Here is a 12943-nt window from a genome sequence, read left to right on the forward strand (position 1 = left end):
GAGAGGGGCAAGGTGGAGTTAGTGTTTAGTGGCAGGGAGTCCAGCTGTGGAAGATGAAAGTGTTCTAGAGATGGACGATGGTGATGGCTGCACAGCAAAGCGAATGCACCTCATGCCACAAAGCTGTACACTTAGAAACATTGGCTCTTGGACCAGAAAAAATTCCTCTAAAGGACATACTGGGATAACTGGCACAACCTCAACATGGACTGTAAATTAGGTAATTAAATCAATGTGAAAATTTCCCTAACTTTTATAATTGTACAATGCATATTTATGAGAATCTCCTTTTTAGGAGGTACTCATGAAAAATGTAGAGATAACAAGACATATGTATGCAAGAAACTCTCAAATGGTTGGAGGTGGGAATAAATAAATATAAATATACCAGGGCTTATAGCCGGGTGCCATGGCTCACGCCTGTAATCCCAGCACTTTGGAAGGCTGGGGTGGGGTGGGGGGGGTGGATCCCCTGAGGTCAGGAGTTCAAAACCAGCCTGGCCAACATGGCAAAACCATGTCTCTACTAAAAATACAAAATCAGCTGGGCTTGGTGGTGCATGCCTGTAATCCCAGCTACTCAGGAGGCTGAGGCAGGAGAATTACTTGAACCCGGGAGGCGGAGGTTGCGGTGAGCCAAGATCATGCCACTGCACTCCAGCCTGGGCAACAAGAGCAAAAGGCTGTCTCAAAAAAAAAAAGAAAAAAAAGATTATATTTTCTCATAACGGAAAACATGCCAAGAAAAAATATATAAATATAAATGGTGACAAATGGAGAATCTAGATGAAGGTACACAGGGTTCTTTGCACAGTTCTTGCAACTTAGTCCTAACTTTGAAATCATTTCAAAATAAAGTTTTAAAAAATTATTTTGTCAAAAATAGTTTCTTATCCCCAAACTGCCCCACACAGCAAATCCATCTTAGAAAATGGCAGCTCTATCTTTCTGGTTGCCCAGATCGAAATTCTCAAGAGTCCACCCTGACTCTTCTCTTTCACACGTGTTCCAATCCACCCGCAGATCCTACCGGCTGCACCTCGGAAATGGTTCCAGCACCCACCCCTCGGCCTCCCCGCTAGTTTGGATCAGCCTGACACTTGCTGGGTCCTCACAGGTCCCCTGCTCTGGGACTCAGCCCCCTCCCTGCTATTTTCAACACAGCACCCAGAAGGATTCGGTCAAAACCCAAGCCTGGTTGTCATCTCCTGCTCAGAACTCTCCGACACCCCACGTGGCCTACTGGGAGCCAAGAAGGGGTCCCCGCTGCTTCTCAGCCCCTCCGGCTCCCGCCCCCATCCTCCTGGCCTCCTGGGGCTGGCAACCCTGAGCCCTGGAGCCCTCATGGCAGGGTGCAGCCTCGCATCTCCTGTCTGCCCAAATGTCACTGCCCAGGGCACCCCCCAGACAGCTCCCCCGCCCAGGCCCCAGGCCGCGGAGCTGCTTGTTCATCGTTGTTTCCCTCCACAAAACCAGTTCCTTCAGCCCCATTCTGGCGGGCGGCTGCTGATGTGGACAGAGCGAGTCATCGGGCGTCGGGGGCCCTGGGGCCCCCTCACCCACCTCCTCTGCCCGCCACCCGCCAAGAGCCATTCCCCGCCAGAGGAAGCTGCGCTCCCACGGCCCGCGTGAGCCGGAGGCCTCTGGGGAAGCGGCCCTGGACGTTCTGCTTGCCTCGCTGGAGGGGAAGGGGCAGCCCAGAATGAACCCCCACTCCCCGACCCCCATTGCCTGCTCATCCATCACCTCCCCTCCCTACAAGGACCTCGGTGCATCCCGCGCAGGCACAGCAAGGAAGGGGGGCTCACCCCAGAGTGCCCCCGCCTGCCAGCCCGTGGGCCGAAGCCAAATAAGGCCGAACGGCAGCCTAGGGCCGCCCACCCTGCCCCGCGGCCCCGCCCCGCGCACATTCTTCTGCCTTGTAAGGCCAGGCCGCCGGGCCCCGCCCCTGCCCCGAGTCCCGACCCGACGGCCGGCCCAGGTCCACGCATCCAGCGAGCCCGAGCGCCTTCGTACCAGGTGGGAGCCGGGGCCCGGGGGTCTTGAGGACGGGCCTGATGGCCCAGGGCTGGAGATGAGAGGTGGCCCGGGCCCGACCCGGCTGTCACGGGGGCAGAGGCGGGCCCCACGGACCGGGATGTGGTAGGGTGTGGGGCTACGAGTTTGCTGGGGGCCGACAGGGACTCTGGCCAGAGGTCGGGCAGCAGGAAGGCGTTCTGGCCTCTGGGAAGCAGTGGTCCTGCGGCAAGGGAAGGACATTGTCCAGGCTCTGCCCCTTTGCTGAGGAGCTAGAGACGCCAGAACTCAGGGGAGCCGGGGAGCCTCGGTGCAAGGGTACCGGGGAGGGGGTTGCGATTGCCAGTGTCCCGGACCCAGTAGAGCCATGTGTGTCACTGATGGAGAAACAGCCCTGTGGGACTCCACGCCCCCCAGAGCATCCACGTCCCCTCCCCATCTCCCATCCCCACACACTGGGAGAGGAGAGGGGGACAAGACCAGGGGCCCTCTCAACACAGCCCATGCTGTATGTGTGGACCTGAGCCTCCCCTCTCTGGGTCATCTTGCCTGTGAGTGGGGAAGGTCTGCCGAGAGCCCTGATGGACTCACCCCTGGGGGGCAGGACGAGGACTCCGGGCTGGGAGAACTCGATCCCTGCTCTTCCTAGCCCTCCAGCTGCTCTAAGGAGGAGCCTCAGATGAGGTGCACTCAAGAGGGAGGCATCTGGCCTGCCCAGCTCCAGGCACTGGAGGTCATGGGGGCACTGCCCTGTGCTGGCTTCAGCCCAGCCTTTGCTGTTATAGTGGGAATCTGGAAACCAGGATGGGGGACGTGGCATCTAGTCACAGCCAGGCCAAGTATCAGTACTGATTCCTGGTGTCTAGGGCCCCTGAAGGGGGAAGCGATGGCCCCAGAGCTAAAGGCCCTGCCTATGCCTGAACCTCGCCCATGCCTGACCCTGGCCCCTCCACCAGGCCCAGAAGGCGCCTCTGGTCACGGAGAGCTCTTTGCCGCTCCGCTGCCACAGGCCCGCCTGAGGACGGGTGCTCCCTGTTTTGTTCCAGCCTCGAAGGCACCAGGGATCAAGTTTGTTCCCCACTGACACAAACCTAGCCCAGGAGTCCTGGCCTCCAGGTGGCCTCTCCCCATCTCGTGGGCACTCCACTCCCCTTCTGGGGCCTGTTTTTCTAACTGCACCATGGGGGGCACCCCCTCTCTGCCCACCACTTCCCACTATTGCTGGGGTAGACATGGTGGCCTTATGCAAACCCTCAGGAACAGTGCTCCCAGCCACACCATGGCAGAGAGTGCAGACCAGGTGGCCATAAAGGCAGAGGGGTCCAGCTGGGATCAGACCCAGCTGTGGGTGGCCTGGCCATGCCTGCCTTAGAGCTTTGCCGGACAAGTGTGGTGGGACAGTGATGGCCATCACAGCCTCTGCTGGCCGCAGTGCACTGCCCCTCTGCACACAGCCTTCTGTGGGCACCACAAGTCAAAAGTTCCAGAGAACACTGGACTCATGGAAGGACTGGGCCCGTCCAAACCACGAGAGGAGGGGCCAGCATCTGGGGACAATAGCACTCCCTTCCAGGTCATGGGTGAGAAGGACTTCTATCTTTCTGAACCATGCAAGAAACACTGAGGGCTGAGTGTGTAAGTCCGTGGGACATGGGCAGCCACTGTCTTGTGACTACAGGCAGTGATGGCCCTGGGGACCAGCTGGGGCTGGCCAGGATCCCGGTCTAGGGTTGAAGATCTCAAAGGCCAAGGACTGAGAATGACTTGAACAGAGTCATGGGATGAAGGCCTGGAAACAGCTCGAGTCACAGCCACACAGCCTGGGGTGAACAACAGACAGAGCGGGCTTCCTGGAGGCCCTGGACCCAGGGGCTTGGGCAGAGGGAAGAGGGGCCACAGTCCTGAGACTTCAGCCAGGCCCACCGCCCCAGCCGAGGGAAGGAGGCACTGGGTCTTCAGGTGCATATCCCCGCAAGCCATGACAAGTGTTCAGGGAAAGAATTGCAGGCCTGGCCTCAGTTTCCCCATCTGTACAGTGGAAATAGCAGACTGCCATAGTTGCCTTCATACAGTAATTCATCAAACAAGCATCTATTAACCCCACTGTGGCCTGGGATTGGTATAAACTGGGGGATCTATGCTGGCCCATGAGGGAGAGAGATCTTTAGATGTTTACTGTGGAAGCAAGGGTGAAGGGAATAGCTCCCCAAGGCGGGATCTCAAGAACTGGGCTGGAAAAGAAAGAGCACACGGGAGGAGGGACCACAAAGGAAAGTCTGGGAGTGTCCTGGGAATCGCAGAGGTCAGCAGGGCAGGATCGCAGATCACAGGAGGGATGCCATGAGGGCTGTCAGAGAGGCCAGGAGGGACTCACACAGGGCCTTGAATGCCAGGATGAGAGGTCCAGACTTGCTCTGAGAGGCAGCAGGAACCTTCAAGGGCTTCAAAGTGACAGATGTAAGTCAGGGTCTGTATGGGACAGAAGAGGCCGCTGGAGGCTAAGAAGCCAGGTCTAAACAAGGGTGAAGAAGCTGGGGTTCTAAGCCCAAGCAAGCCTCACACCCCAATAAGCACTGGGGAGTCAGAACAAGGAGGGACCCAGGATCAGTCTATGACCACCCCCCCAGGGGCTAGTCAGACTCCCTGAGGTGGACAGGCAGGGGGTTGACTGCCCAGAGCCTCCTAGAACCTCAGGCAGGCAGCGGAGGGATGGCGCGGGAGGGTGAGGAATGGCAGGAATGCAGGACTGCTGATGGAGCTCCTTCTAGCGGGGCCAGGGAACCTGGACGGCAGCCCCGGAGAGCCTTCACGGACTCCCACAAGTGGACCCACTTTGTCACTTGGAAAGAGACAGGGATAGTGCAAATGCTATTAAGGATTAAAGGAGATAAAGCATGGTAATGGCTGGCACCAAGCCCAATCCTAAGTGTTTTACCCAAACAGTCACAGCCAAAATAGCTGACTCCCCAGCCGGCACTGATCCAGGGGAGTGCTGATTCGTCCCTACTGCTGGGCACTCCCCTCATGCCCCCAGCCCCAGATGAGGACTCTCGGGCTCAAAGAGGTAGAGGAAGTTTGTTCAGAATCACACAGCCCACATTTGTCTGCTTTTGTGAAGAACTGGGTGGTGGGAGCCCCAAATCCGTGGGCAGCCTTGAATGCCAGGCCCAAGTGCTAAAACCCAGTCTGGAGGAAGCAGGAAGACTCCCCGGCCCAGAGGCATAGGGTCACCCTGACTTCCACCCCTTCCTGCAGGGAAGCCCCACCCACCTGAAGCCAAGATGTCCAGCAAGCGGGCCAAAGCCAAGACCACCAAGAAGCGGCCACAGCGGGCCACATCCAATGTCTTCGCAATGTTTGACCAGTCCCAGATCCAGGAGTTTAAGGAGGCTTTCAACATGATCGACCAGAACCGTGATGGCTTCATTGACAAGGAGGACCTGCACGACATGCTGGCCTCGCTGGGTGAGCTGGGACAGGGACGGGTGAGATGGGGCGGGGCTCAGGCATTTACAGGGCGCCTCCTGTGTAGTGAGACACGTGGTGTCCACCTTAGAGAAGAGTTGCCATTACTTAGTCTGTTTAACAGGGAAACTGAGGCACAGAGCAGGTCAGGCACTGACCTGAGGTCCAGCACAGGGTCTGAACCTAGAGAGGCTGACTCCACAGTGGGCCTGTCTTAGGCAGATTTGTACACTGGGCTGCCAGGTATCATTTCATTTAAAGAAAGGGGTCAGCATCTAAATAAAAGTGTGAACTGCAGGCTGTCCACTGCACAGACGGGAAACTGAAGCCGGGTTGCGGGGGGGCAGACCAGTTCCCCTCCTTTAGAGGTCACCCATCCCAGGCTCTCATAGCCTCTCTGGTCCCAGTGACTTCCCCAGGATCAGGACCTTAGAACTAAAAGGGTACAAAAGTCAAGTGCCATGCTCTATTGCAGATGGGAAAACACAGGCCCAGAGGTAAGGCCTCCAGAGACCATGCCCTAGCTCATGGGCCTGCCCCGACATCCCTCCCAAAGCGCCGGCCGCAGCCAGCCACTCTCAGCCCAGTTCCTGTGCACCCTTCATCCCGGGTGACAGCTTTCAGACCAGACACTGCCTGGGGGAGGGAGAGTCCAGGACCAGAGGACACAGCCCCATGACAGTCAAGCCTCGAGCTTTGGGGCCAGAGAGTCAGTCCCTAGTACAGTCCTGTGCACGTTTCTCTTCCTGTGAAAGGAGGCCATGGCCCTGATGTTTACCTACAAGGCATCAAGCGGGAGGACCAGGCAGCCCTGAGCACCAAACCTCTCCCGGCTTCAGGCCAGGCTCACTTGAAGGGTCCCTCCCCAAGGAGGTCACTTGGCAGGAAGTCAATTCCAGGGTTCTTATCTGGGGCCTTCCCAACTTCATGGAAGGACTCCTCTTGAGCCTCAGCCTCCCTGACCATCCCAGGAGGACACAGCAGAGTGCCTGAGGTTCAGAGACATGAAAACTTCCTATTTCCAAGGCCGCACCCTGCGCCCATGCCTCTGAACCCCTGAGACTTGATGACAGCCCTGGATGTCTACCCAGAAAAACATGGCTCGTGTTTGTAGCTCATATCAGTGGGTCTGCAGATGAGTCATGGCTTCATCTTCAAATTAAAAACAAGAGCAGCAAATTAATAATAATAAACCCTGCAGGTATTATCTTAAATCTCAAAGCAATTCTATTGCACAGATGCAATTATCATTCCTACTTTGCAAACAAGGAAATTGAGGCTCAGAGAGGTTAAGTAATTTACCCAACATCACACAGCTACCCAGTAGTGGGACTGCAACAGAAACCCAGCAGTTGGTTCCAGAATCCGCAGGCCTGTGCCAGGCATTGTTATGAGCCTTTTGCAACTACTGTCTTATTCGTCTTCACAGTTCCCCTAAGAGATGGGGGAACCCAAGGTGCACAGCTGGGATCCAAACCCAGGCCTGTGTGACAGCAAAGCACTGTGTCTGGACTTTGGGGTTAGTCTGCCTGGGTTCAAATGCCAGGTCTACTCAAGTCCCCTCCTTACTTCCTGTCTGACCCTGGACAAGTCACCTGGCCTCTCTGTGCCTCAGCTTCCATACCTGTGAAGTGGAGGTAAGAGTGCAGACCTCACAGGGTGGTGGAAGTTAAATGCAGTTAAGGCACGTGGTGCACCAGCCACAGTGATCTGTCTGCAGAGGGTCATTTTTATCAAAGGTTAGTGAGCACTGCCGACTGCTGACATCCAGGCCACAGGAGGGAACGTGGAAGCAAGCAGGGGCTCCCAGCCCCACTGCTGTGGCTGCTCTGGTGCCACACTTTATAGTTCGCAAAACTCACTACCTCCCGTCTCACACACAGCCGTGAAGGGCAGGGGTGGATGGGGATGGGAGTTGCCCCAGCTGGGGACAAAGGGCCCAGAACCACTGACTGGAACACCCTACCTGCCACAGGGAAGAACCCGACAGACGAATACCTGGAGGGCATGATGAGCGAGGCCCCAGGGCCCATCAACTTCACCATGTTCCTCACCATGTTTGGGGAGAAGCTCAACGGCACGGACCCCGAGGACGTGATCCGCAATGCCTTTGCCTGCTTCGACGAGGAAGCCTCAGGTTCGTGGTGCCCCTACCACCACCCTGCATGCAAGTGGGGCCAGGCCCACCCCAGGCATTCCGTGCCTCTGCCTCTAAGGGCCAGAACAGATATCACCCATCTCCCAGGTTCTGTTACCAGAACTATGAAAGCCAGGCCACCTTATTCTCGCTGCAAAGGCTAGGCCAGAACAGCCCATGGTCACCAAGGCTGCTGCCTTCTTGATCTCTGCTGCTGGCCCAGTGCACATTCTCCATCTGCTTTAGATCTTTCCAGAAATCAAACCATTTCATGCCTTTCTTGCCAACAAGGTACAGAAACTGGCTCCCATCCTCAGATCTCCTAGCGGTCGTTGTGTCCCTTGGCTCATTTTTCCCAGGGGCATGTCAGGGTGATGATGGCCATTGCCAGGGGCCACACGGGGCTGAAGCACATTCAAAGAGTTTTCCTGACCACCTTCACAGTCCCTCACCAGCATGGCATATTTTCATCCCCGTTTTCTAGATTAAACAGGGGTTAAGGACCTTGCCCAAAGTCACACAGCTAGGGAGAATAGGAATCAGTATTTCAACTCAGGCAGTGCAACTCCAAAGCTCACGCTTACAACAGGGTGTACCCAGCACCCCCTCTGTCACAGCCCCAAGTTCCCCGAGTGACACCTCGGAGACAGTCCCACTGCACAACACCTCCCCCTGGGACCCTGGCAAGCTCTCCACGCACATCCCCATTCCTCAGACTGACCAGCAACGAAGACTATCTTCCCAGCCCCTCTAGGTCTGCAAGAGCTGCCAGGGGGCTGAGGGATGGGGGTGCCATGTGTGTCCCAGCCCGAGTTCCTATTCTCACCCACCCTGCCCCTGCCCCTGCCCCCAGGTTTCATCCATGAGGACCACCTCCGGGAGCTGCTGACCACCATGGGTGATCGCTTCACAGATGAGGAAGTGGACGAGATGTACCGGGAGGCACCCATTGACAAGAAAGGCAACTTCAACTATGTGGAGTTCACCCGCATCCTCAAACATGGTGCCAAGGACAAAGACGACTAGGCCACCCAGCCCCCCGACACCCTGGCCCCTGCCAGTCACCCCTCCCCACACACTTATCCATACCAGCTCCTTGCCCATGACCCTCGCTCAGGGATCCCCCCTTTGAGGGGCTAGGATCCCAGCTCCCATGGAGGAAACAGGCCAGGAGATGCACGTGCCGGGCTGAGGCAGGTGTTCCCACCGTGACCCCAGAGCCCTGGGCTGGAGTCTCTGACCCCTCCAAGGAAAGACCACCTTCTGGGAACTGGAGGGTAGGACCTGGAGGCACTGAGGAAAGGCCCCATTCCTGGGCTGCTCCCCGAGGAGGAAGGGGCCCTGAGTCCTGGGATCAACACCACTTCACAGGCATCCCCACACAAACAGAAGCTCACCAAGGTCCCCTCCCTACACCCTGACTGGCCACTGCTGCACACCCACCCAGAGCACGCCACCTGCCCTGGGAGCATGCTCAGGAGTCGCGGGCAGCATGGACATCTGCCCCAAAGGAGGCAGAATCTCCAATAGAGGGCTGAGCACTGCTTCCGGTCTGTGTGTCTGTGGTTTGGGCGAAATAAGGGGCCCCCAGGCCTGAAACCCCCTCCCACCCTCTCCTGCCATCCCAGATACTGCCCTGCTCCTCCCACCCTGGCCTGGGGAAGGCTGGGTGTCCTCCAGCCACACAGTCCCCAAAGCCTCTGGGGACCAGAGTCTCTAGTATGGGGGCTCTGTGGTCAGCTGAGATCAGCCGGGGGCAGGGGACAGAGGGAACGGGCCTGGTGGCCTTCTCAGGACTTGTGGGAAAGGGAGGACCATGGGAATCACCATGTCCAATCCCATGGAGGGTTCCAGGCCTCTGGTCGGGCAGAGGTCAGGCCACAAAGCCCTCAGGACTAGAGCTCTGGGTCCCCGAAGAACAGGGAGGCTCCAGGAATAGTGATGAGGTGGGCATCCCAGCAGCTCAGGGTTGGAGGTGGGAACAAGGGGTTTCCCAGCCCTGAGCAGCTGGTGGGCAAGGTCAGCCCCAGAACCAGCAGCACAGTCGCTGCAGCTTTCCACATCCCTGTGTACGTATAGCAGGCAGTGCGGGGCCCCCTGCTACTAGTGAATGATGGGGACACTGTCAATGCCTAAGGCCTGAGGGGTAGAAAGAGCGGCTGAATGACTGAGCAGAGAGCCCAGAGGGGAAGGGACTGCCTGGGTCACCCACTGGGCCTGGGGCAGAGTGAGGACTGGACCCACCCCACTTGACCCCAGCGAGTGGACTCAGCTTGGTCCTGAGGACTTCTCCAGAGGTCACCCAGTGCAGGCAGCTGCAGCACTCAGCAAAGGTCCCAGATCAGTGCCAAGGGGGAGCTGAGCACCAGGAGACCCCGCGTCTGACCAGGAGGCCCTAACCTCCTGCAGGCCTTAACGCCAGGCCCTGCTCAAAGCCTGGGTGAAACTCCTCATCCTGGCTCCAAACAGAGCCCCAAGAGTCCCTGATCTCAACTCCAGAAGGGGCAAGCCCCAAACAACTTCCAAACCAGGCCCAAATAGTATCCCAGACTCGGTCCCAACCACATCCTTGCCCGTGGCCACAGACTGCGGGTTTCCAACTACACACACAGCCCTGTGTGATGCTCAGCCTGGCCACTCATTCGATGCTGCCAACCTGAGGGTGTTATGGGGGGGGGTCTCAGGGTGTCCCAGGGCACACATGCCTGACGCCAGGGTCATAAGGTCCTCTCAGCAGAGCCACTGCACCACCAAAGGCCTTTCTAGAAGGAGGCAAAGACATGTCATCTAGAGGCCAAGCCCCAATGTGCAATTCTGTCACAGCCCACCCCCTCTACCCCAAGACAGAAGAGCTCACATTCAAGCGGGAAGAGGTCAGGACCAGTCCAGCCTCACTGGCTTCAGAACTGGCCTGGGGCTACCAGGACCCACAGGAAGGGAAGAGGAACGTGCTCTGGGCAGGGCAGGGCAGGGCAGGGCAGGACCCGCAGCACCAGCAGACCAGCAGTAAAGACCACCCAGAACTTTCTAAGTCGCACAAAACCCAGAAGCCACAAAGGAAAAGACTCATCAATTTAAATGCATGAAGTCGAAATTCTTTTTGTAGGGCTAGAAACCATAGCAAAGTTAAAAGCCAAATGCACCGGGAGGAAATATCTGCAGCATATTTAACAAAACAAGACTTAACATTAATCTCTTAAAGCTTCAATAACTGAATCAGAAAAAGACAACGCGGTAGGAAGAAATGGTAACATGAAAAAGAATCTGAGAAGAAATACATACACTTCATAAACACATTTTAAATACTCAGCAAATATGTTTTTACGTGTTCAACATCATTGTAAGACTGTAAATTTTCTATTTTGTTCCTAGTATTTTTCTAGCCTTTTGAGACCGGGTCTCTCTCTTGCCCAGGCTGGAGTGCAGTGATGTGATTACAGTTCCCTGCAGCCTAGAACTCCCAGACTCAAGCGATTCTCGAACCTCAGCCTCTTAAGCAGCTAGTACTGCAGACCTGTACCACCATGCCTGACTAGTTTTTTATTTTTTTGTAGAGACAGGGTCTCACAGTGTTGCCCAGGCTGCTCTCAAACTCCAGGGCTCAAGCAATCCTTTTGCCTCAGCCTCCCAAAGTGCTAAGATTACAAGTGTGAGCCACCACACCTGGCCTTAATTTTTTAATTTTTGTGGTTTTTCTTTTTTGAGATAGCGTTTCACTCTTATTGTCCAGGCTGGAGTGCAATGGTGTGATCTTAGCTCACTGCAACCTCCATCTCCCAGGTTCAAGCAATTCTCCTGCCTCAACCTCCCAAGTAGCTGGGATCACAGGCACCCACCACCATGCCCAGATAATTTTTTGTATTTTTGGTAGAGATAGGGTTTCACCATGTAGGCCAGGCTGGCCTCAAACTCCTGACCTCAGGTGATCCACCTGCCTTAGCCTCCCAAAGTGCTAGGATTACAGGCATGTGCCACCACATCTAGTCAATGTTTAAATTTTTGGTAGAGACAGGATCTCGCTTTGTTACCCAGGCTGGCCTCAGACTCTTGGCTTTGAGTGATCCTCCTGCCTCAACCTCCTGAGTAGCTAAGACTACAATGACACAGCACCACACCTGACAAGTTTCCTTTTTTAATTCCTCCAAAGCCTAGCACTTTTAAAACATAAGAACTTCCATGTATTTTCTGAAAATTTTTATGTTTCCTTATCTTTCTGGCAGCCTCATTAGGCTCTATAAAAGAATCAAAATAAATCTTAAAATTTTTTTTGACACAGTTCCTCTGTCACCCAGGATGGAGTGCAGTAGGGTGATCTTAGGTCACTCTAACCTCCGCCTCCCAAGTTCAAGTGATTCTCCTGCCTCAGCCTCCCATGTAGCTGGGATTACAGGCATGCACCACCATGCTCAGCTAATTTTGTATTTTTAGTAGAGATGGAGTTTCACTATGTTGGTCAGGCTGGTCTCAAACTCCTGACTTCAGGTGATCCACCCACCACAGCCTCCCAAAGTTCAGGGATTACAGGTGTGAGCCATAGTGACCAGCCTAGATCTTAAAATTTAAGAGATATTATAATTTAATTTGATATACTATGGAGGTAGAAAAATATTTCAAATTCATATAGACACAAACACTTGAAGCTTCAGTTCTACAATCTCATTCATATGTCAAGTTAAACCAAAATACACAAAAATTCACTTATCCACATCTCAATAGGCTTTCTCCTTTCAATGTTTCCTTAACAGACCTGAGATCACAAACACATGAAATAATGACCAAAAAAACCTAACAAATCAGGTTTTCTGTCTTCTCTCTCTAGATAGAAAATAGACCCTCCACCATCCTGATAGAGATAAATAAAGAGATCATAAAACCACTGTTGCCATCTACGAGAAACAGCTTTGTCAAGAACCAGAAACAAAACAGAGAATCAGGCCAGGCACACTGGCTCACGTCTGTAATTCCAGAACTTTGGGAGGCCAAGGCGGGCAGACCATTTGAGGTCAGGAGTTCAAGACCAGCCTGGCCAACATGGTGAAACCCTGTCTCCAATAAAAATGCAAAAATTAGCCAGGCATGGTGATGCACACCTGTACTCCTAGCTACTCAGGAAGCTGAGGCAAAAGAATCGCTTGAACCTGGAAGGTGCAGGTTGTAGTGAGCTGAGATTGCACCACTGCACTCCAGCCTGGGCAACAGAGTGAGACTCTGTCTCAAAAAAAAAAAAAAAAAGAGGCTGAGGTGGGAGGATTACTGAAGACCAGAAGTTCAAGGCTATGTTGAGCTATGACTGCACCACTGCACGCCAGCCTGGGTGACAGAGGG

General features: G+C 54.9%; 1 protein-coding gene and 1 long non-coding RNA gene across 2 annotated transcripts in view; one reads left to right on the forward strand and one right to left on the reverse strand.

Annotated features, from left to right (window-relative positions):
- LOC135276966 (uncharacterized) overlaps nt 1–12943 on the reverse strand; it is a 98445-nt gene that overhangs the window by 19452 nt on the left and 66050 nt on the right. The window lies entirely within an intron of this gene.
- On the forward strand, nt 1957–9162 carry MYL9 (myosin light chain 9). The gene is made up of 4 exons (XM_012455069.3): nt 1957–2019; nt 5272–5481; nt 7457–7618; nt 8472–9162. Exons 2-4 carry the CDS (start codon nt 5298–5300, stop codon nt 8642–8644), a joined length of 519 nt encoding a protein of 172 aa, XP_012310492.1. The 5' UTR covers nt 1957–2019; nt 5272–5297; the 3' UTR covers nt 8645–9162.

This window comes from Aotus nancymaae, unplaced genomic scaffold (assembly GCF_030222135.1).
Source record: "Aotus nancymaae isolate 86718 unplaced genomic scaffold, 86718_ANA_hifiasm-v0.15.2.pri h1tg000029l, whole genome shotgun sequence".
NCBI classification, from domain to species: domain Eukaryota; kingdom Metazoa; phylum Chordata; class Mammalia; order Primates; family Aotidae; genus Aotus; species Aotus nancymaae.